At 39.7% G+C, this 24183-nt stretch overlaps 1 protein-coding gene across 1 annotated transcript; it reads left to right on the top strand.

Annotated features, from left to right (window-relative positions):
- Window positions 1–3249: 3249 nt before the first annotated feature.
- SGCG (sarcoglycan gamma) lies at window positions 3250–24183 on the top strand (the record flags this gene model as incomplete). The annotated part of the gene is made up of 7 exons (XM_079722070.1): window positions 3250–3444; window positions 4055–4156; window positions 5697–5784; window positions 11567–11686; window positions 15480–15552; window positions 21318–21441; window positions 24010–24183. 7 exons carry the CDS (start codon window positions 3250–3252, stop codon window positions 24181–24183), a joined length of 876 nt encoding a protein of 291 aa, XP_079578196.1.

Below are 24183 nucleotides of genomic sequence, written 5' to 3'. Positions count from 1 at the left end.
ACTATACTATGTACTATGACAAGAATCAAAGAATGTAGAAGGCAGAATTTCTATCTTTAAGATGGTTTTGTTTTAAATAATAAATAGGTAACCGTGAATTCAAGAGCATATGAAAACTTCTATTTTTGCAAAACATACTGTAATGTTTCGTATCTGGAGCCTCATGCATTAAAATATTGATAACTATATTTAGAGAGAAGCATTTAAAGCTAATCAAAATTAAGTATACCATCAACATACTTTAAAGACGGTTAACAGGGAAAGGGGTGGGATATTTTTTAGTTAATTTATTTATTTATTTTTGGCTGTGTTGGGTCTTTGTTGCTGCATGTGGGCTTTCTCTAGTTGCGGTGAGCAGGGGCTACTCTTCGTTGCGGTGCGCGGGCTTCTCATGGCGGTGGTTTCTCTTGTTGCGGAGCACGGGCTCTAGGGCACATGGGCTTCAGTACTTGTGGCTCGCGGGCTCTAGAGTGTAGGCTCAGTAGTTGTGGCGCATGGGCTTAGTTGCTCCGCGGCATGTGGGATCTTCCCGGACCAGGGCTCGAACCCGTGTGCCCTGCATTGGCAGGTGTATTCTTAACCACTGAGCCATCAGGGAAGTCCCCATAAATTGTTTTTTAAATAAAGGAGCCTATGAGAATAATTTTTGCTCAAGATGTAGTAAAACTCAAAATTATTTACCTTGGAATATAGATTTTTAAGTTCTAACATAAAATATTATCTTATTAATTTTTTGTAAAAGGTCTATAAGTAGATCATAAAGCATAATGCGTTGTTCCAGAGCAGTTTCTTGCCAGCATGAATACTAATACTTTACAGTTATCTGACCTCGAAGTGATAAAGAACTGGTGTCCTTTCCAATGCTAATTTTAACACATATCTGAAGGAAGCTAGCTGAACCTGATAGCCTCTGAAAGTCTCTTCCAGAAAAAATTGAATATACAGTGTCAAATAAAAATGGAAGCCGCCATGAGTCACCGTTAGAATATAAGCTAATAACTTATTAAAATAACAACATCAACTTTTTAGGGAAAAACACTGGAGTTGCGTGTTCTGCCTCCTCATTTTAAATCAGGCCTGTCTAGAGTAAGATCCTTGTTCAATGCAACACATCTAACACTGGTAAATGGCAGCTTAACCAAAAGAGTTAAGGGGGGCAATCGTAAAACGTGGCTTCATTACCGAAACTCAGGCCCAGGTGCCTGCAGCTCAAGTAGCCCTGTTCACACTTTGATTTTTAGCCCCAGAAGACCCATTTTCATACTTCTGACCTCCAAAACTATAAAATAATAAAATTATGATGGGTTAAGCTAGGTTTGTGATAGCTTTACACCAGCAGTAGGAAGCTCTAGATAGAAATAGAAATATGTAGCAAGTGGAAACCATACGTGTGCGTGCGCACATGTGCGTGTGTATACACACACACTTAGAAAACTGCTGTTTTTATCGATCTGTAGCAATACTGTAAAATAATGCACTTGCTTTAAATTCAGATTCTCTGGCCACCCTTCCCAATCCAATCGCAGACTCTTAGCCTATCTTTTACAGAAAGTGTGGTTTTGCCACCATTATTTAGATGACAAGTGCTTTGGAATAAATATAACAGAGTGCTGTGTTGGGAGTGAGTGGGTGTCCGGGGAAGACTTCTTTGAGGAGGTGTCATGTGAACGGGTCTGAAGCTGAGGAGGGAGCTGGCAGAGGGTTTCAGGTGGAAGGGATGCCCAGGAGTGAGTCCTGACCTGAGGGCTCACCTGGGCTGTTAAAGAGTGGATGGGGCGCTGTGAGCAAAAGACCAACAACTGCAGGTGAAGAGGTGAGCAGAGGCTCTCACGGAGGGTCTGGGGGGTGATGGAGGAGGTTGGATGTTCTCAGTGGGGAAAAGTCACGGGAAGGTGTGAAACTGTAGAGTGACAGGCGCTGACTTACATTTCACACGTCTGCTTGTGGGTAGAGAGGGGTTTCCGGAGGGGAAGGAGGGGAAGCAGGCTTGCAGTGGTGCAGATGACAGTTCGCGGTGGCTGGCACCAGGGCGGTAGCCGTGGCAATGGAGAGAAGTAGACAGATTTGGGATGCAGGTTGAAGGCAGAGCTGATGTGGGGCTGTGTGGGTGGTGATGGACTTTCTAATCCAAAAAAAGACTGGAGGGGTCAAAGGTGAGTGAGTGAAGAATGCCCTCGTGAAATTGTTAACCACTTAGGTTTTGAATAATGCAGATTGTCAGTCCTGAGTGTTTGAAAATACTGAGTGATGAACAGCACCATTTTATACAGTCAGCCAGAACACGGGAAATGCCTGTTGTTTGGTTGGAACGAAATGTATAGAATTATTTTGACCATAACATTTTAAATAAGGACACCTCCAAATCATTTCTAAAAATAAATGCATAAAAAAATCTCAGAAGAGAATATTTTATATGATTCATCATTTTGCTACATTTACAATCAGAAAAGTCATCATAATTTCTAATCTTAATTTAAACAGTTAAAACCATGTTCTTTTTTTCTTTGTGTAAAGGGGAAAATTGAGCAACTTTTAAAAATCTCTTCATAGAGTTGAAATTGTTACTAAAACTCTTAACCTGATTTACATAAAACAGTGAATGTTTGTAAACATTTGTACACGTACACATTTTGATCTTTCTTGAAGTAGGTCAGTACTTGGGAGCTTTATTATAGGCCAAAGTTGGTGTGGTAGGTATCTTGAAAAGAACCTTTTTAATTCTGAATAATTTAGTAGCTGAAGGAAGATGTAATTTAATCATTTGGCATAAAATTGAGTAATTGGATTTTTTTTTCAGAAGGCTCTTAGGTACCAGCTTGATTTTCCTCCCACTGAATCTTTTAAGAATGTGATAACTTGATTGTTGTAGGTTGATGCTTCAATTCCAAGTTTAATCTTGCAGAATTTTGAAAGCTGTATATATATTGATTTTATTGATTAAAATCTGAAAATATAATCACTGGATTTCAAATGAATTTGTCATATCTAAATATGTTGCATGACAGATTATCACTGTGGTTGAAATACAGTGACATGTTTCAAAGTAATAGCCAATGCTCATTTTAAACATCACTAATTCTGGAAATTTGTTATTGGGGTAAAAAGTATTTTGTTGGACTAGTGGTCAATCAGTATTGACAAACAAATTCTCTTTCTGGCCATGTGTCTCTCCCTCTCTCCCTCTACCCCCCTCCTACCCCCTACCCCCTCTCTTTACCCCTCCCTCCCTTGCCCCCCACCCGGTGGCAGATGGTGCGTGAACAATACACCACGACCACAGAAGGCACCCACATAGAGCGTCCAGAGAACCAGTCTGTCTACAAAATCGGCATTTATGGCTGGAGAAAGCGTTGCCTCTACTTATTTGTTCTTCTTTTGCTCATCATCCTCCTTGTGAATTTTGCTCTTACAATTTGGATTCTTAAAGTGATGTGGTTTTCCCCAGTAAGTATTTTTTTTCCTGATAAACATGTTCTTGTTTTGTTTGTGCTGTCACTCCATCCACATTGTATCAACAGAAGCTTCCTTTCATGCAGTTAATGTTGGTTTCCTGTCTGGATCAGGATTTTCAGTAGCAAAAAATAATATAACATTTACTTTTCTTTTTTAGCTTTTTAAAATAATTTCACTGCAAACTATAGGGTGTTGGTTTTCATTGCAGTTCTGTATTCTGATTGTGTTGGTAGCTACCCGAATCTATATATGTTAAAACTCATAGAACTATAAGCCTCAAGAGTCCATTTTATTGCATCTTAATTTTTAAAAAATTTTAAATAGTAATGGTAAGATTTTTTTTGTGTGACGTGATGGGCTCTTGCATGTTTGTTATAAAGTGATTATTTAAATCTTGCATGCATTTCCTAAATACTCCTTTGTATTTACACAAGACATAATAAAATACTGAATATTGAATAAAAACAACTCAAGTTTTAAATAAAGTATTTAAGAGAAATACAGTAAAGTGCCGATAGGAAATCTATGAAAATGCATACATAATTTAAGTTGATACTAAAAGAAGTGAAAAAGAAAGCAATAACAAATCTCTTTTTAACAGAGAGGGATGGGTCACCTGTATGTTATAGAAGATGGACTTTTCCTGGAGGGGGAATCGGAGTTTTTATTCCCACTGTATGCCAAAGAAATACACTCCAGAGTGGTAAGAAAATGAGGACACATTTAAATAATTTGTGTTTCATGAAAAATAAATAATGGTGAAACACAGAAAGTTTGCTTTTCTGATGAAAGGGGTGCATGCGTCGACACTGCATGTTTCCCTGGCCACGTGCCTTGGGTGAGCCCTAGCAAGTGACCGCCATGGTCACACCCAAAACCTTGCCTGGGAACCCCCAGCACTGCCCCAGCAGATTTCTGCTTACATCTCATTGACCAGAATTGTATCACTTGGGTCTCCCTCCCTGCAGGACAGGCTGAGAAAGCAATTAGCCTTGGCAGCCCCTGCGGTGGAAGCCAGAAAAAGAACACTGTTGGAGAGCATCCATTGGATCAGACAACCAGAGTGGCTCCTGGGACAGCTTACTTTGTCTAGGCCCGGGAGTGGGCTTCACAGCTCTGACCTGGGCCATGTCCTCCCTTTCAGGGAAAATGATAAAAAAAGAAAAAGAGCCTGGAAGTTGGCACCTGAAGACCGGGCTCCGTCATGGAACTGTCACCTGCTAGCTGTTACTTTGGGAGAGCTGTCATTTAATCTCTTTGAGCTCAATTTCCTCATCTGTATGTGAGGAGTAATGCCACCTCCTTCAAAATGTGGAGGTAAAAGGAGAGGCTGATGGTAAAAATCGTTGGTGAATTATTAGCTCTTATTATCATGCTGGTTATTTCAAAACACAGCAAAAACAAGTAGTAAGGTCACGCCATTGGATAAAAGGTGAGACAGTGGTACATCCATCTGCTTCCACAAAGCAAGTTGGAGACTTTCTGACCTGCTAGAGTTCCACAGCACTCCTAAAACTTCTTTCCTTCTGAAAAATCATATTATACCCCACAACTTTGGAAGATATTTGGTTCCCTCTGAGTGACATAAACCCACCTGAATCCAGCAGCCAAATCACTGCATTCCTTTTGAAGAAAACTGTTATAGAAGAACCAGCAATCTTCTGTGAGACAAAGCCTCCGCTCAGACTGTGACCCCACTTACGTGCTCATAAAGCCACTGTATCTTCCAACAAAAAGCTCTAAAAACGTAGGCGTCCAACAGATTTTAAAAGCTCTTTTGAAATTGTGAGAAGCCTTTTGCATTTTGAAAATAAGTAATATGGTCTTTATTTATAGAAGAGCTAACCGCTCTCTGATTTACCTTTTAAAAATATATCATGTCCTGGGCATAAGTTATGAGAAATGAAATTTTAATTCCTTGGAAAAGACAAAACACTGATTAAATCTTGATTGTTTCAGATCTTCACCTTGAGAACGGACTTGGTCCATTGTAACCAGTGCACACAGGCTCTGTAAACTCAGGAGGTTATTATATTTTGTGGGGAAAAAAAAATAATGCATTTACCCCCTTCACACAATATAATCCAAGTTTAAAAAATAGTTTTAGCCACAAATTTATAGGTTCACAGGATCTATGACATTGGAGAAATTATTTTGTGTAAATCTTCAATTTATATACAAATACAAACGTATAGTCATTTTAAATAGTCTATATTTGGCTCACATTGTGAATCTGTTTTTAGGACTCATCTCTGCTTCTGCAGTCCACACAGAATGTGACTGTAAATGCACGCAACCCAGAGGGAGAAGTTACAGGCAGATTAAAAGTGGGTGAGTCCAGCTTCATAACAGTGCTTTGCATGTGTGTGGTCCATGAACAGTTGTGCTGAATGGATCCATTTGTTTTTTTCCTTCTAGAGAATTCAAAGTTATTTATGAGCAATCAAAGTATGAGTTTTCTAAATATCATGCTGTGTGGACCATGGAGACTAGTTCAGGTGGTGGGAGGACAGTCTGAAGTATTCTAAGTGAAGTTATTTTGGTTCCAAGAAATAAGAGGACCATTTAAGGTAGTACAAGAAACAATGATTGTTGCAGGATACAAAATAATCCCACAGAGACTGAGGAAAGGAAACAAAGTAGCTGCCCTCAAGAAAAGAAAGACCAGGGCTGGAGAATCAAAGTATTCATCCTCTCTCTCCCTCTCTCCCCCTCCCTCTCTCCTTCTCTCTGCCATGTTCCCCTCCATTCCATGAATCTCTGTCCATGATTTTCACCTGGTATCATGGTTGCACCAGTTCTAACTCTACAGGACTCTCTGGTTCTTCATCCGATTGGCTATAGTTCTCAACACCAGCCAACTTGGTCTTCAATGTCATGAATTCTCAATTCACAGCAAAGTACTCTAATTGGCCCAATTACTCTGTTCAACCAACTGCCCTTGGCTGAGCCATGTACACCCATCCGATCAGCTAAGACCAAAGAATATGGTCACATGGGAGAAGGGTCCTTTGGAACCGTGCACAGAGAGCAAAAGGATTAGAAAGAAAGAATATCGATGGAAGAAATAACAAAAGAGCAAACAGCTGGTGAAAGGAATATACCTTCTGTACACCATCAACACTTTATAGATTTGCTAAATCTAAGAAATTGGTTGGCTCTTCAGATTATGGGGAAATAGATGACAAGTGTACTACCAACACAGGCAGGTAACTTTCCGTGTCCCCCTTTTTTAATGGCTGTTGTTACAGAACAATAATGTTACATTGGAAGGTACAGCCATATCTTAACTTTATGATTCCTCTTTATTACAGTAATACATGAGTTCCATAGTCTGTATTCTGATTTAATCTTTATAACTTTTTCTAAATGATAAATTGTATTTCTCTTTTGCTTAGAAGCTTGTTTTATGACAAAGTCCAGTGAAATTCTCAATAAATCTAGAGATGAACCTGAGCTTACACAGCATACATGTTCGTGAAACTTGTCTAAACCAAATCATATTTCTTTATAAATTATATTGTATTATGAATTGTGTCTACCATTTCTTAAATTTCTTAAAAATGTTTGACTATAGTTTTTAAATGTTTGAGGGATTTTTACCCATCTTTTGTCATTCATTCATTTATTGAATGACTATGTGCTACTTTCTATATGCTGTCAAGTAATTAATAACATTTAGAGTGTGTAATTATTTTTTGGGAGTTCCAAAAGTAAAAGATTCATTTTATATTCTTCTGAAAATGATTTAACACAAATACTCATTTTCACATTTAATTTTTTGCTAAGTGTGGAGTTTCATATATAGAGGAGTTAAAGATAACATAAATCTGTCTCCAATTTCGTAGATGAAATAATGGAAGCACTGAAAAGCTAATTTTCTCAAAAACACACAGCTCGTTAGTAGAGAAGCCAAACCAGGAGTCACCTTAGGACTTGCTTCTCCATCAGGGGTGTTTCCACCACCCTCCCTCTCTACTCAGATTTCATTAAATCATGGCACACCAGGAACGGTCCTTGTTTCTGCAAATAATGGTGGTGTTTTTGTCACCAAGGAATCCACTTTAAAAAAAAAGTTTCCCATCAGAATTACTTTAAACTGTTAACCTCAAATTCTGAGTTTTAACCTTAGTGTTTCATACCTGAAGTAGAGTTAAAATAAGTGATATCTATTAAACCTTTGGTTGGAAAGCCTCTGCTATATTGAGAATCCTGAACTAGGAAATATTCAACTCACCAGATCCAAGATGATTTTCAGTAAATGACTTCCCACAATCACACTCATTCCAGCCTCACATTTCCTGGAAGAAGTTAAATTTAGCCAATCTGGATATTAAAATGTGATTTATGTGAACTAGACAAAGTAATCCCATTTAATTAAATGAATAATTGTTTATTACTAAGACCACTGAAAAAATTGGCAACCAATACAATCAAAGCCAAAAGTCTTAAATTCCAAAAGAAATCAAACATAGGAGAGCAAGCATCAACAGCTAGCATCTCAAATCTTGGAACTAAAAGACAACGAATTGTGAACAACAGGGGAATCTTACTAGTTATAAATGCAGCTCTGGTCACTACAGTTAATGTTCTTTTGACTTCGAATAATAGAAACCAATTCTGGTTAGCTTCAAAATAAGACTTTTTAGCTGAATGGGGTCAATTTTGGCAATTCCTATTTCCCTGAAATTTTCCGTTTCATCTAGGTTTTCAAATTTATTTGCATAGAAGTCTACATAGTACTCTCTTTTTGTTTTTTTAATTTCTTCCATTTCAATGTCATTATTTTAATGGCTACATAATATTCCAAGGAATATATATATATATAATTGTAAATATAATTATAAAATTATATTGTAAATATATTTATTGTAAATACAGTATAATTATTGTATATATACAATAATATTATTGCACATTTAATATATATATATATACACACACACACACACAATAATTTGATTATGTAATACTCAAAAATTGGAGTTAGGTTATTCCATTCAGTCAATGACACAGTTCTTAATTCAGGCCACTCATATATTTAGGAGGTATTCAATAAATACTTGTTGAATGAATGAATGGAGGAATGAATAAAAGACTGTGTAGGAAGGGATGGGCTGGAAAGCCAGCTTAAGTGTGGGAGAGAGTTCTAGGAGATGGGGTGGGGGAAGATGGCCTGTCCAGGGTGCTCCAGAGTGGACAAGGGTTCAAGTATAAGTCTGAGCCACAGCTGTGAGGGATTTGGGGTCATGAGTGGAAACAAACTCAAAATTTCTTAGGTAAACAGAAGAGAGAAATTCAATAAAGAAAGTCAGGAGTAAAAAACAAGGGGTTAGCATCACTGTTCACAATAGTCAAAACAGAGAAACAACCTGTGTCTATAGACAGATGAATGAATAAGATGTGGTATACACACACACACACAATATATATATATACATTGTGTATATATATACAGTGGAATACTACTCAGTCATGAAAAAGAAGGAAATAATGCCATTTGCAGCAACATGGATGGAGCTAAAGATTATCATACTAAGTGAAGTAAGTCAGACAGAGAAAGACAAATATATGATATCACTTATATGTGGAATCTAAAATATGACACAAATGAACTTATCTATGAAACAGAAACAGACTCACAGACATAGAGAACAGACTGCAGTTGCCAAGGGGGTGGGGGAAGAATATGAAAAAGAATATATTTATAACTGAATCACTTTGCTGTACAGCAGAAATTAATACATCGTAAATCAACTATACTTCAATAAAATAAAATTTTAAAAAACAGTGTTTTTAAAACTTGGTGTTTTAAAACTACCTAGAATCTCACATTCTCTCTTCATCAGGGAAACATGAACTCTTCCAGGTCAGCCCAGACATCCTCTTCCCTGAGGTGTCATCCCTGACCCCCCAGGAGGGACAGGAATTCCTTGTCAGGGTTCTCACTGGACACTGTCCATGCTTGTTTCACAGCACTTATCAAATTGCCCTGGGACTAGACTTATATGCTTTTTTCTTCAGTGGACTATGAAATCCTATACGTTGTGAACTGCATCTCTTTTATATAGCCTCAATTCTTAGCACAAAACCTTGAACATAAAAGCATACAATAAATTTGTGTTGAATGGAAGAGGCTCACTTTCCTGAATTTTCTTTGATTTGAGGATTTATGTAGCTTTGTTACTCATGAAAATTATGCAGCTAAACTCATTTGTTGAATATTTCATCAATGTATATGAAACAATGGTTACAGAAAAAATGTCATTTAGTTTAACCACTTTCACTTGATAAATTCTCCTCGAATTGTTATATGAATCTCCAATGAGCTAAACAGTGAACTCTTATTGGATAAATTACTCCAGTTTTTTCTCTTGATTCTAAACTCAAATAACTTCAAATTCATCACTTAATGCAAATCAGTGTTTGTATGATAAATATGTAAGATATATCAGTGAACCAGAAGAGGTAAATAGTGACACTGAATCACAGGATAACTGAGTTTGGGTGAAAGCTCAGGAGAGCAAAAATACAGGCAACTATCAAAAAATAAAGCCAGGCTTCCTTAAGAGAAAGGAGATAAAACATAGAGAAAAAAAATGTGTTCCACTTTGTAACATGTGCACACACACACACACACACACACATTTAAATGAAGAATCATTGGAGGGTTCTGAGGCACAAATTAGTGAAAAAACATAAGAATATGTTGCTGACAATATCCAAAACGGATTAATGTATTAGTTGAAAAGCTTCTATTTAATTTCTAGCAGGTACCAATCAACTTGAATGAGTACTGTGAGGGACACAGGGACACATACACAAAATCTGCAAGTATCCATTTCACAATAAACTTACTTTTCTAGATAAGAAAATAGAACTAACAAAAGAATGAAGGAACACTTGTAGTTCCTTAAGCAAATGCTGAGAGCTATGTTCTAGAGAGATGAATCCATTATGCTACTAAGGTTAGAAGGACAGGAAGCACCGAGAAATCAGAAAACATAAAATGATGGATACCCAAATGTACCAATGAGAGACATTGAACAAGATCTCACACGCTGAAGGTACAGTGTCCCCAGTGCCTGGCACACAGAAGCACACATTAAACATCTACTGAGTACAGTCGTAATTTAAAAGCCAGTGGGTCGGAGATTGGGATTGGCGTATATACACTAATAGGTCTAAAGTAGATAACTGATAAGAACCTGCTGTATAGCAAAAATGAACAAACAAACAGAAAAAGGTCATGTGAAAGGAGTAAGCTTGGAGGAGAAAGTGATGCCCTGTTCCTGAAGTAGAAAGAAGGGCTGGAGAAGACAGAAGTGCCTGAGATGAAGGTGAAGGGCAGGAACTTGAGCGTGTGTTTCCATGGTGATGTCTGTTTGCTCCATGGAGTAGGAGGTGAGGATCAGGGCAGAGGCAAGAATCCGAGTGTGACTCATTCATTGTCTGCATTAACTTTGGCCATTGAAGGAAGCCATTCATAAGATGGTCTTTCACAAATCTCACATTTCAGAATATAAACCCCTCAGTTGGTTAATACTCAAAAGAATACCAATTTCAGTAATCTGCGTAGAAGAATCATATTATTTTGGGCAAGTTTTAAAAACCTGAAAAAAATAATTTTTATATAATTCATTCATACATATGTTTTTTTTTTGTTTTTTTGTTTTTTTGTTTTTGCGGTATGCGGGCCTCTCACTGTTGTGGCCTCTCCCATTGCGGAGCACAGGCTCCGGACGCACAGGCTCAGCGGCCATGGCTCACGGGCCCTGCCGCTCCGCAGCATGTGGGATCTTCCCAAACCGGGGCTCGAACCCGTGTCTCCTGCATCGGCAGGCGGACCCTCACCCACTGCGCCACCAGGGAAGCCCCATACATATGTTTGATATAGATCAACATACATGTGACCTACATTAATTTTAATAATATAATGGATTTAGGCTTAGGACTTAAAATTTAATCACAGAATCAAAAAAAATTACTGGTAACAAATCTTAAATGTTTAGTGATTTGGTACCACTGGGTCCCATGGCATGTGTAAAAGTAGAGCTTTTAACACTGCATAGACTACACACTTTATAATAAAATGTTTTAATTCATTCTTTAGGTCCCAAAATGGTAGAGGTCCAGAGTCAACAGTTTCAGATCAACTCCAAGGACAGCAAGCCACTGTTTACTGTTGATGAAAAGGCAGTTGTGGTTGGTACGGATAAACTTCGAGTAACTGGTATGTAGTAGCTCTTTATTTTTAATTAAGGAATAATTGACAAACAACATGAGTTTCAGGTGTACAACATAAAGATTCAATATTTGTATATATTGTGAAATGATCCGCACAATAAGTCTAATTAACGTCCATCACCACACATACTTAAAATTTTTTTCTTGTGACAAGAACTCTTTTTTTTTTTTTTTATGGCTGTGTTGGGTCTTCATTTCTGCGCGAGGGCTTTCTCTAGCTGTGGTGAGCGGGGGCCACTCTTCATCGTGGTGCGCGGGCCTCTCTCGTTGTGGAGCACAGGCTCTAGAGCGCAGGCTCAGTAGTTGTGGTGCACGGGCCCAGTTGCTCCGCGGCATGTGGGATCTTCCCAGACCAGGGCTCAAACCCATTTCCCCTGCATTGGCAGGCAGATTCTCAACTACTGCGCCACCAGGGAAGCCCGAGAACTTTTACGATCTACTTTCTTAGCAACTTGCAAATACACAATATGTGGTAACTGTAGTCACCATACTATATATCACATCCCCGTGACTGATTTGTCTTATAACTGGAAGTTTGTACCTTTGACCACCTCCACCCATTTTGTCCACCTCCCAACACTCACTTCTTGCAACCATCAATCTGTTCCTTACGTCTGTGAGTTCAGTTTTTGTTTTGTGGTTGTTTGTTTTTTAGATTCCACATATCAGTGAGATCATATAGTACTTATTGTTCTCTGACTTTTTTCACTGAGCATAATTCCCTCGAGGTCCATCCATGTTGTTGCAAATGGCAGGATTTCCTTCTTTTCCTGGTTGAATAATATTCCGTTGTGTATATACCACATCTTCTGTATCCATTCATCTGTAGTAACTCTTAAGAAAAACAGTATCCCATGGAGGGCACTTCTGCAAAAGCAAATTGTAGTTTTGGCAAGTTTACTGTGGAATATTTCAGGCTGATAAGAAAAAGGACTGTAGTTTGAATTTGTTGACTTTTCTTCATGGCATTTCTTTTGAAATTCTTTGATACTCTTAGAAGAATGAAATCTTCCTCACAAGTCTTTACCCACTCTTTTTTCCCCACCATATTGTTTCCTTTTATCTCTTTCCAATTGGTATAACCCAAAGGCTTTACACAGAAATAGAAAACTACTACAGCCATCATATAATTCCAACTGTGTTGGGAAAATTGCACCAAAAAACAAAACTTGATTTATTCTTTATGTCATACGATTCCATAGTTGCTACAGTGATGGTTAAGTTTTGTTAAATATATAAAATACAAGAAGAATATCTTTATAAACGTTAATTTTTGCAAGTAAATTCCCATTCAAGCTTTTCTCCACTACGTACTATAAAAGTTTGATCTCTGTTTTAAATGGATTGATTTCAAGTAGCCTTTGGAGTTTCTTGGATCAACAAAAGCAACAGCAGTTGACAGCCAAGGAAAGAGGAGTGAGAAGTGACAGAGAACCAGGTCACTCTGGGGGCAGAGAAAGAGAATTCAATGCTTGGCTGTACACTCGTCCCTCTGGCCTCTTGCCCTGAGCATGGGGCGTAAGGGGAGGGACTCAGTGGTCTTTCTTTAAGGCGGCCCCTCCGGATTCCTGACTTGCAGTACATCCTGATCTGAACGCACATCAAGAAGTGCTTTCTTGCCGTTGCCTTTGTCTCAAGAACGCAAAGAGTAACGTGCAATCCCTCGTCCATTCTTAAACAGCTGCCATATATACTCTAGTCAACGGGGAAACTGAAAAATCATTTTTAAATCAAATTCATGGAGGAGATTAAACAATTTCAGCACCCCAGTTTGAAATTGATCTCGGCCTTCAGCAGTCTCATTTTTCCCCCTAAAAATAGAATTGTCACCAAGTGACCAAAATCAGCAGGTCTCTTTTACTAACCCCAGTCGCAGAGCATGTTGTTGGAGCAGCATCAAAATGTCATCTTCAAAAAAAAATATTTTATCCCGTTGCCAGAACCGGCTTCTGGAAGATGATGCATGGTTGGGTACTTCAGTTCCTTGGCAGTGATTCGCTAGGCGGGGTCCATTCCCCAACATTTAGGAAGGAAAACAGGGCCCTGTAAGAGTATCCAGTCTCATCACTAAGGGGAAAGACACAATCTAGCAATAAGGCAGTTCAATCCCTTCATCCTTCTCTGATTAGCTAAATGGAATTACATATGTTACAAGTGACGACGTAGGAATTCTGGAGTCACCCACAAAGCCACCCACAAAAGAGGACCTGGAAAGTAAGGTTTCAGCCACTGAAGAAGAAGTGAAGGTAAACACAGGTGGTGAGCCCATGTCCCTTAAAGATGTGAAGATGGATCTCTAGCAGCTGCTTAGAGAGCACCACACCCTTCAAGCACATGCTCGACACATCTGGCTCCGGACCCAGTCATGCAGCTCTGTGGACAGTTGATGACTTGCTCCATCAGTTAACAGCCCTTCAGCTGAAAGGAACAAAAGGCCCAGTTAAAACTGGCTTCAACTCTAAGGACATACGTGATCCCACAGGAGGTCTCCAGGCTGATTCATTCGGTATTTTCCTCCAGCTCTGCTTCTTTCCTGACTTTCCCCTTTCAGTGGTGGTGAATGGTCCCATCAATTCCAAGGGTCACTTCCTTGTGCAGTGACTTCTCCAAACTTCCATAAGAGGACCTTGATGGCCTCTGGGGGTCTGCGCTCCTTAAGTTGTCCTTCCAGCCTAAATTCTCCTCGTATTAAATTGCTTGCGTTTCTCTCTCTCTCTCTTTTTTTTTTTTTTTGCGGTACGCAGGCCCTCTCACTGTTGTGGCCTCTCCTGTTGTGGAGCACAGGCTCCGGACGCTCAGGCTCAGCGGCCATGGCTCACGGGCCCAGCCGCTCTGCGGCATGTGGGATCTTCCCAGACTGGGGCACGAACCCGTGTCCCCTGCATTGGCAGGCAGACTCTCAGCCATTGTGCCACCAGGGAAGCCCTGGTTTGTAATTTTGAAATTTCATTTTGTACTGACTGGTGGAGCCCAAGACAAGGGTGTGGTCTAGGCCAGGCAGAAGGACCTAGGTAAATCATGATGAGCACTTATCTGTGAATAACCCTGCTGTGCATAGGTTAAAAGTGTGGGCTTTGAAGTCAAATCACAGGCCGGCCACTTAGCTGTGTAACTCTAGGCAAGTTAATTAACCTTTCTGTTCCTCAGTTTCCTCTTCAGTAAAATGGGAAAATAATCATACCTGCCTTATAGGGTTCTGAGTACTAAGCAAGTTAGGATATATCACCTTCGAATCTCTGCACCCTAACCCAATACCCACACCGTGTCTTGCACATAATTAGGTTCTCAGACTAACCAGACAACTGGGAACATACTGATTCGTACAAATTAGAAAGTCAATTTTAAATATTCAAAATTTGGATTTTTCTATAAATTTCCTGATGTGCCTTAAGAACAGATGACACAAGATACAATTTTTACACATAAAATCTAGAGAATGAATCAAATTACTATTACCGAAAATATATGGACTTAATGCAATTTTCAACTGAAATTTCTTTCAATTTGAGGGCTAATATTGCTTTCTGGTTTTAAAATAAGCCTGGGTATTTGTAACTGCTTTAAAAATCATATTTTGTTATAGACATCTAATGAAATCATGGTATCCTTGGAAAAGCAGGAAAGCAGTTATACCTATTTTTTTCCTGCAACTCAAACACCTGTATGAATTCAGCAACGATCAGAACCTACGTGTCCTGTAATATGCAGTATAAATGCTCGATTTGTTGGCTGTTGTTTACTTTATTTTTGTAAAAGCTTCATCTTTGGTTTGTGTTTAGGGCCTGAAGGGGCTCTTTTTGAACATTCAGTGGAGACGCCCCTCATAAAACCGGACCCAGCCCAGGACCTTAGGTAAGAATTTTGTTCAAATATAAACTCTCTTATAGAAGATAACCTGGTTATGTGCTAGAATAATACGTTAGCAGATATTACCAGGTTGTTTCTTATTCCATTAGTTGTCTCTATTCTGATGAACTTCCGCCCATAACAAGTCATTTCTTACAAAAATCCAAAGGAGGTTAGAAGTCCTACCGTATGTCCCGTCCTTTTGTCTCTGAGCTCTTTACTAGCCCTGCCCCTGCCCCAGTGCAGCCTGTACTGTTCCAATAGCTGTTCCTGCCTCCAGAAAATCTGAGGGACTTGGTTAAATGCAGCTATTTTATTTATTTTTTCCGATTTTTAAAATTGTGGTAAAATACACATATAAAATTTATCATCTTAACCATTTTTAAGTGTACAGTTCAGAACATATTTATACTTTACATACTTTAAAAGAATTTTTTTCTTTTCCATTATGGTTTATCACAAGATATTGAATATAGTTCCCTGTGCTATACAGTAGGACCTTATTGTCTATTCATTCTATATATAATAGTTGGCATCTGCTAATCCCAACCTCCTAATCCATCCCTCCCAAACCCTACCTGCCCCTTGGCAACCACAAGTCTGTTCTCTATGTCTGTGAGTCTGTTTCAGTTTCGTAGATAAGTTCATTTGTGTATATTTTAGATTCAAAATATAAGTGATATTATATGGTATTTGTCTTTCTCTTCCTGACTTACTTCACTTAGTATGATAATCTCTGTGTCCAAGTAGCAGCAAATGGCATTATTTCATTCTTTTTTATGGCTGAGTAATATTCCATTGTCTATAGGTACTGCATCTTCTTTATCTGTTCCTCTGTCGATGGACATTTAGGTTGCTTCCATGTCTTGGCTATTGTGTATAATGCTGCTATGAACATGGGGGTGTAAATGCAGCTATTTTAAATGTTTCATTGATTCCACATCAGCCAGAGTAAAGTCCAGAATGCTACTGGGGTACTTGACTTGTGACCTAGACTCCTTGGGGCTCTCTAGGTTGGCACCCTGGGGGCCTCCTGCCTCACCCGTCCTGAAACTGAGCCACTGCCAGGCCCCGACTCCACACTTGCACACACGTTGTCCCACCTGACTGGGGTGCCCTCCTTCCCTTGGAGATGCCACGAATATCTGCTTGTCCTCACACTTGAGGTCACATGCCATAGGGTTATGATTCATGTGGTCCACAAACCCTTCGTTTTTCCCTGAAGAGCATCAGCTGAGGCAAAACATTTGCACGTTTTAGTGAAAGAGGATGGTGTCTTATATGGGCTTGAAATTTGCAAAAGGCATTCTTAAACATTTCAATTTACATTACATTTTTTTAAATATGTGCACTGTTAGTAGAGACAAGAACGTTATAAAACCGAGAGCTTGACGGATTCATATAGGCAAAAAAAGTTGATATAACTTTTTTTCAACTGTGGCAAAATGCACATAATATAAAATATACCATCTTAACCACTTTCAAGTGTACCGTTCAAAAGTCTAAGGTACGCTTATTGTTGTGCAGCCATCCCCTGCCTCCATCTCCAGCATTCTTTACATTTTGCAAAACTGAAACTCTGTTTTTAATTAACATTAAAAACTGCACCAAGTCTATAAACCAATAGTGATAAAAAAAAAAAGAGAGAGAGAGAAACTACACTGAAGATATTAATGGCATAAAAACACTGATGGAAAAAAAAAATCTTGCTGAAGATGAGCTTACTAAAAGAAGAAGAAAAAGGCAAATGAATAAGGAATTGAACTACCATGAGGAAGAATTAGCAGCCACTTCAAGTTACCCCTGAAACTCCAAGTAGTAGAGCAAAGCAAAGAGATTTTAAAACAGGTATGAATAAAAGGCTCAAAGAGAAAAAAAAAAAAACTTGAATACAAAGGTAGGGCAAAGACAAGATGAAAACGGAATATTTGGAAAATAACAAAAAGAAGTTCTAGGAATGAGAGATTGAGTAATTAAAATCAGTGGCAGGGCTTCCCTGGTGGCGCAGTGGTTGAGAGTCTGCCTGCCAATGCAGGGGACGCGGGTTCATGCCCCGGTCCGGGAGGATCCCACGTGCCGCGGAGCGGCTGGGCCTGTGAGCCATGGCCGCTGAGCCTGTGCGTCCGGAGCCTGTGCTCCACAACGGGAGAGGCCGCAGCAGTGGGAGGCCCGCGTACCACAAAAAAAAAAAAAAAAAATCAGTGGCAGCCAGAACTTGGTTTCTCACACCATTCTCCAACAAAAGGAATCAGAATTCTTTGGAGAAATCCTTGGCCCATTCTAGGACTGGGAATGTAGGTGAATTTAGAGCATCTTATAGCCAATAAGTAAGAAGTGCTCAAAAATCCAAACAATGAGGGTATGTCAGAAGGAACACAGGAGTCAACTGAAGGTTGGCAGGTATCAAATCTCCATGATTTTTAGATTCATTTTAAAAAATAACAATGTTTATATGGAAGAAATTACATCTTTTGCAGATACTTAAATGTATGATAAAACATTTAGATGTTAAAATATGTAATGGGTGCCTCGTTTTTCAAAATTCTTTTAGGACAGCCATGAAGAGCACTGCTTGGTTTTCTGTTCTACCAAGTTTTGGAATGTGTGGGTTTCGGGGATGAACATACTCAGTTTTACCAAACTTGGCCAACGTACATCTCAGAATGCTTGCAGTGATGTCTAATTCATGAGCAGTGAGAGTTTGTCTTTCCTCACATTTTTACCAATATTCGGCACTGTCAGAGTTTATGATAGTTTTCATCCTGATATGTGTTATATTGTGTTATTTTACTTTTTGTTTCCCTGATGACTAGTGTGGTTAAGCATCTTTCATATTTTTATTTTGTTATTAAGGTTGCTTCTTCTGTGAATTGACTCTTCATCTCTTTGCTTCTTTAATTACTTTTTAAAATGGATTTGTAGGGATTAAAATATATACATATTCAGAATATTAGCCTTTTTCCTATTATATTTCTATTAATTTTTAATGTTTATATACTGAAATTTATTAATCATTTCTTTTATGACTTCTGGATTTTAAGCCATAATTAAAAGACTTTCCCTACATGAAGAGAAACTTGTCAGCCACGTTTCTTGTATGGCTTTCTCTCTTACATTTGGATCGCTGATCCATTTGGAGTTTATTCTTGTATTAGGTACAGATACAAAAATCTGGGTCTAATTTTCTGTCTTCCAACTGGCCAACCAGGTGCCAGCAATTGCATTATTATGTAACTGCTACTACAATTTGAAATGTAACCTTTATCATATATAAGATTTCCCTGTGCATCTGGGTCTGTTTCTGCAGTTTCTACTCTATCCTGCTCAGCTGTCTATTCAGGTCCAAGTACCAACTTTGTTACTTAAATAAACTTTAAAAGATATTTCAGTGTCTGGTAGGGCTAGCCACACACAGACACACATATGCACACACACGTACACATACATACATATATACACAAACACATGTACACATACACATACGTACACATACATACACACGTACAATATACATATACATATATACACACATGCACACGTACACATACAAACATATACACACATGCATACACACAAACACATATACACACACCAAAAACACACACATATACATACATGCACACATGTATACATACACAATACACACAAACACAGAACACACACTTGCAGCTTTTCCCTTTCACCGTTTCTGTCTGCTGTTGCTTATTTTTCCACATGAACGTGAGTTCTTTGATATCCGACCATGGTTGAATGCGTTCACAGAGCGGTGCACCTCAGAGCATTCTCATCTCAGCCGTTTGGGTAACATGTGTCTACACCTGTGCTGCACTGAAACGTTTCACCTTCAGGGATAGAAATGACGCAAAGGGGACGAAGGTTGCTCTCCCAGGAGCATCGCAGTCTAATGCCGTTAACAGCTAGTCACTGGGCCTGTTGAGGTCGTTTGCGGTTTGAGAACTGGTCTTTGAAGCAGACTCACCCTCACCAGGGTCCCTGAAACAGGCCCGACCTGTGCAGTTGCCCACCCATCCACCTCCCTCCCTTGCCTTCCTCCCCTCCCCTTTCTTTCATCAGTCCTGGCAGGAGAAATGCAGGCAGTTAGCAAAGTCAGAAGGGGCCTGCGATCAGCAGACCAGGCTCATGAAGATACAGCGTGTTTCCCCAACACCTAAACCCAACAGAATTTGACCAATAAATTCTAGGAATGTCTCTGTTTCCTCGCACTCAAAGTAATATTTTAAAATGTGTAACAGATCAGATCTTACATACTGAGATGTACATAAGGAAGCTTTGTTTTCCATAACAAATAGTGGTAGACAAGAAACTTGCTGATCAAAGGGAACAATCCACCTGATTTAAAAGTCAATCAATACTACTCAGCCATAAAAAAGAATGAAATGATGCCATTTGCAGCAACATGGATGCAACTAGAGATTATTATACTAAGTGAAGTAAATCAGACAAAGAAAGACAAAAACCATATATCACTTATATGTGGAATCTAAAATGTGACACAAATGAACTTATCTACAAAACAGAAACAGCCTCACAGACATAGAGAAGAGACTGGCGGTTGCCAAGGGGGAGGGTGGTGGAGGAGGGATGGATTGGGAGTTTGAGATTAGCAGGTGCAAACTTATATATAGAATGGATAAAAACAAGGCCCTACTGTATAGCACAGGGAACTATATTCAATATCCTATGATAAACCATAATGGAAAGGAATATTAAAAATAATATATGTATGTATAACTGAGTCACATGGCTGTACAGCAGAAATTAACACAGCATTGTAAAGCAACTAGACTTCAATTTTAAAAAATTGTAAAAGTCGATCAAACACTCAGTCAACTCAGCAGCAAATTCATTACAGGAGCTTCTCTCCTCTTAAACATTACCCTTTCTGTCTCCTACCCACCTCCACCTTGCTGTTACCCTGCAGTGGGAGGGTTTCCATCCTGTTCTCCTTCTTGTGGATCTTTGCACATTTCAAGGAAGTCCCCCTTTCAACTTTTGGTTGAGTCAGATTGGAGCAGCTGAAAAACCTGTCCAGTGATCACGTTGTGCCATCTGGTGGAAACTCAGTCTTTTCCAGGCGGAGGCAAATAAGAGAATTTTTCTGCTCCTGTGTTCCTGGTTCTGTATCTGTGTTTGACTACATCACAAGGAGATGCTGATACATTTTACAAAAACAACCCCAGCGGAGGCCAGTCTCCACCCTGTCAACTCCATTAATTCAGTATTTTTCCAAAAGAAATCTTTGCATCTGCCCTGTAATCTTCCTAAATGAAAAAAAGAAAAAGAAAAGAAAAGCAAACAACACCTAGAGTCCAAATTTACATCCTATTTTGTGAACGTGTTAGCAAATGTACGCGTTGCCCTTAAATTTCTCTTTTTCCCGAAGAAGTTTGTATTTTGGCTAAAAAATAGTTTTCCAGAGATATTCACCAATAGCATTTTCTTCTGCTGTGGTGTGCCAGAGTGCTAACCACGCCATCGAAGCTACTGCACAGGGCTAGGACTGTCTAATATTTGCATCTATTTTCAGAGGATGCTAATTTCATAGACTCCATTGATGGGAAGTTAAAATTCTTTACTGCACTTTATCTCTGGATTTATCCATGAGTAACGTACCATATGTTAGCATTCAAGAATGAGTGAAAATACCATATACCTTACTGATTATATTTTCTATGCTAAGCCCTTTGTTGGGGGATTCCGGGGGTGGCTGTTTTTTTGCTATTTTTCCTGGTTTCTCTCCCTCATTTCAGACTAGAATCCCCGACACGGAGTCTCAGCATGGACGCCCCGAAAGGCGTTCATATTCAAGCTGCTGCAGGGAAAATGGAGGCCCTTTCCCAGATGGACATCGTTCTTCACAGCAGTGATGGGACAGTGAGTCCAATAGATGGGGGCGGGGTGGGCCTCCCGTTGTACAAGTCCCCTGAGCACTGATGACATGCTTGTCCATTAAGGCATCAGCAGAGTAAATTTATGGTCGTTTGTAAAGAAACGTCATGAAAGGCATAGCACAGAAAATGTGAAAGGAAGGAAAAGACAATTTAGCACTGAAAGAAGGGCCAAGAAAGGTCAAAATAATTCTCTGTTGGATCCAGACTGCTTTGTTTGGTATTTGTGCTATCAAGTCTCTTGTTATTTTCAGCTTTGAAAAAGTACTAGACTTTCAGAGCTTACAGAGAACATCAGTATGCCACTTCCTAGTGATCCAGCTTCCCTCAGTAGGGCTGTCACTAGGAGTTACCTGTGACAACCGCCATCTGTTACTGCCAGGGGTGCTCGCTCGCACCAAGTTCTGGGTAAGTGAAAATTAAATATGAAAAGTAAGAGCTACAGGAAGAAAAAACCCGGAACCTCAGGTCCAGAAATAAAACATCGCTGATACGAACTGTGGCTATAACGGGCAGCAGGGTACAGGCTCCCCGCTCTTGACCTTTCTAGTGCGAGATCAGTTTGCCATTACTGTGTGAATTCAGGGACGTTAACAGGCCTCAGGCCTCTCTGGGCCTACCCCCTCAGTTGTCAAGTACGGGAGCTAGTATTTACTTCACAGTGTCACAGGGTTATGAGACCCCAGTGCGGTAAGATAGCTTTGAAATGACACTAATTTAATAGTAAGAGGGAGGTGGTGTTAAGGCAGCTCCTGAGTACACAGGACCCTCGAGGGCAGCCCGCTGGTGGGAAACCAAGGTCATCAGGCGAAGCCCCTGCAGGTTGTAACTTACAAAGTTTTGATGCATGGAGCAGATAAATGCAAAAGTGGAAGCCAGGAATTTTGGAATCTTATTACTAAATCATAATGTCACTATGTACCAAAAGCATATTGCCTTGAAAAAAATCTATACTGATCTTAGTTTTGAAATAATATTACTTATTTTCATGAATTCAGTGTCATTTTAAAAATAGCACTCAGCCTGACCCGTACTTGAAGTTGATACCCCTTATCACTGGGAGCTAGTTCAAAGGGAAGAGATGTCTGGCCTCCCAGAAAATATTCTCCCAAAAAGGCAAATGAAGATGAACAAGAAAGCAGTATATGGACCATCAGTGACCAGAGTTTGCTGGAAGGACAGGAAAAAAAATAACTAGAAAAAAATTAACCAATTAACCAGGAAAAAGGAGAGAGGAGAAGCCAACAAGTTAGGGAAAAGCAAAGAACTGGGCAGAACCCAAAGCATTAGACGATAACCTAAATAGGTTCTGCGCTAAAAAAAAAAAACCCACTTGACTTCCTCCTCTGACAGTGACCCAGACCCCAGGGCAAAGCCTGCCTATCACGCATGTGTGCTGTCACCCACCGCTTCCATGAAGAGGTCAGCATCCCAAGAGGGGACACAGACGCAAACGCCAGTTTATTAAAAGCTTGGAGTATACAGGATGAGAGCCACGTAAAACAAAGGAGGGGTCCAACCTTGTTGGCGAGGAAGAACATGGAACCTTCCCAAACATGGTTTAATTCCTTCTGATAAGTGAGCGCCCTGGTCAGGCTTGGCCGCTCTGTGTGACCACACTTATTTCCTTAAGCTGTCAGATTACCAGATCTCAGTAAATGGCCATTTGTTTGTATTTCAGTTCAACTAAACCTCGATAGGAACAAAAAAATCCAGTGGCTTTCATCTTATTTTAGTTGTCTGTGTGTCTGCTGCTTTCCTGCATTTAATAGAAGGCAGTAGAGTTTCAAATAATATTTTAAAAGCTGGGGAGGGCTTCCCTGGTGGCTCAGTGGTTGAGAGTCTGCCTGCAGATGCAGGGGACACGGGTTCGTGCCCCGGTCCGGGAGGATCCCACATGCCGCGGAGCGGCTGGGCCCGTGAGCCATGGCCGCTGAGCCTGCGCGTCCAGAGCCTGTGCTCCACAATGGGAGAGGCCACAGCAGTGAGAGGCCCACGTACTGCAAAAAAAGAAAAAAAAAAAGCTGGGGAAATGGTTGACAGCTATTAGGATGAATTTAATTGCCTCTCACAGGAAAATAAAATCAGGAGAAATTCCAACAATCACACGTTAAAATGACTAAGATGAATCTACTTCTGTGGCTTGTATCAATACTTTATCCTAATAGGGAGGAGAAGCTGAAGGTCAAAGTGGAACACAAGGTAAATGTGAATCAGGCAAAGGATTGTATTATTTTGGTCAAATAATTCTGAAAGGTCTTCATAAAAGTGTCGCATCGTACATTTTTCTAGCTCGCCTAGCAGAATGAGTAAAAGAAAAAAATGACTTCCCTCCAGTTCCTAAGGACTATTTATCCCCTGCCTGGATGTAAACTAGAAATAGCCTTTTAAAGAATCAGATTAATTGTAATAGGATTTCAGTCAAGCCAGGTGCCTACTTCATTTTCTCTGCAGAGGAACAGCGAATTTGTTTGGAACATTTTGAGCATTTAATTTCATGCTTGTTGCGTTCATTCCTCCTTGACCACTTCATCTTTCATTCTCTCCCAAGCAGCTTGTGCTCGATGCTGAAACCATATGTTTACCCAAGTTGGCTCAGGGGACTCAGGGTCCCGCAAGCAGCTTGCAGGGACTCTACGAAATCTGTGCGTGTCCAGATGGGAAGCTTTACCTGTCTGTGGCTGGCGTGGGTACCACGTGCCACGAGAATAGTCACATCTGCCTCTAA

This window comes from Hyperoodon ampullatus, assembly GCF_949752795.1.
Source record: "Hyperoodon ampullatus genome assembly, chromosome: 16".
Classification (NCBI taxonomy): domain Eukaryota; kingdom Metazoa; phylum Chordata; class Mammalia; order Artiodactyla; family Ziphiidae; genus Hyperoodon; species Hyperoodon ampullatus.
The sequence above is the reverse complement of the archived record's forward strand: the minus strand, read 5'-3'. Positions and strand labels throughout refer to the sequence as shown.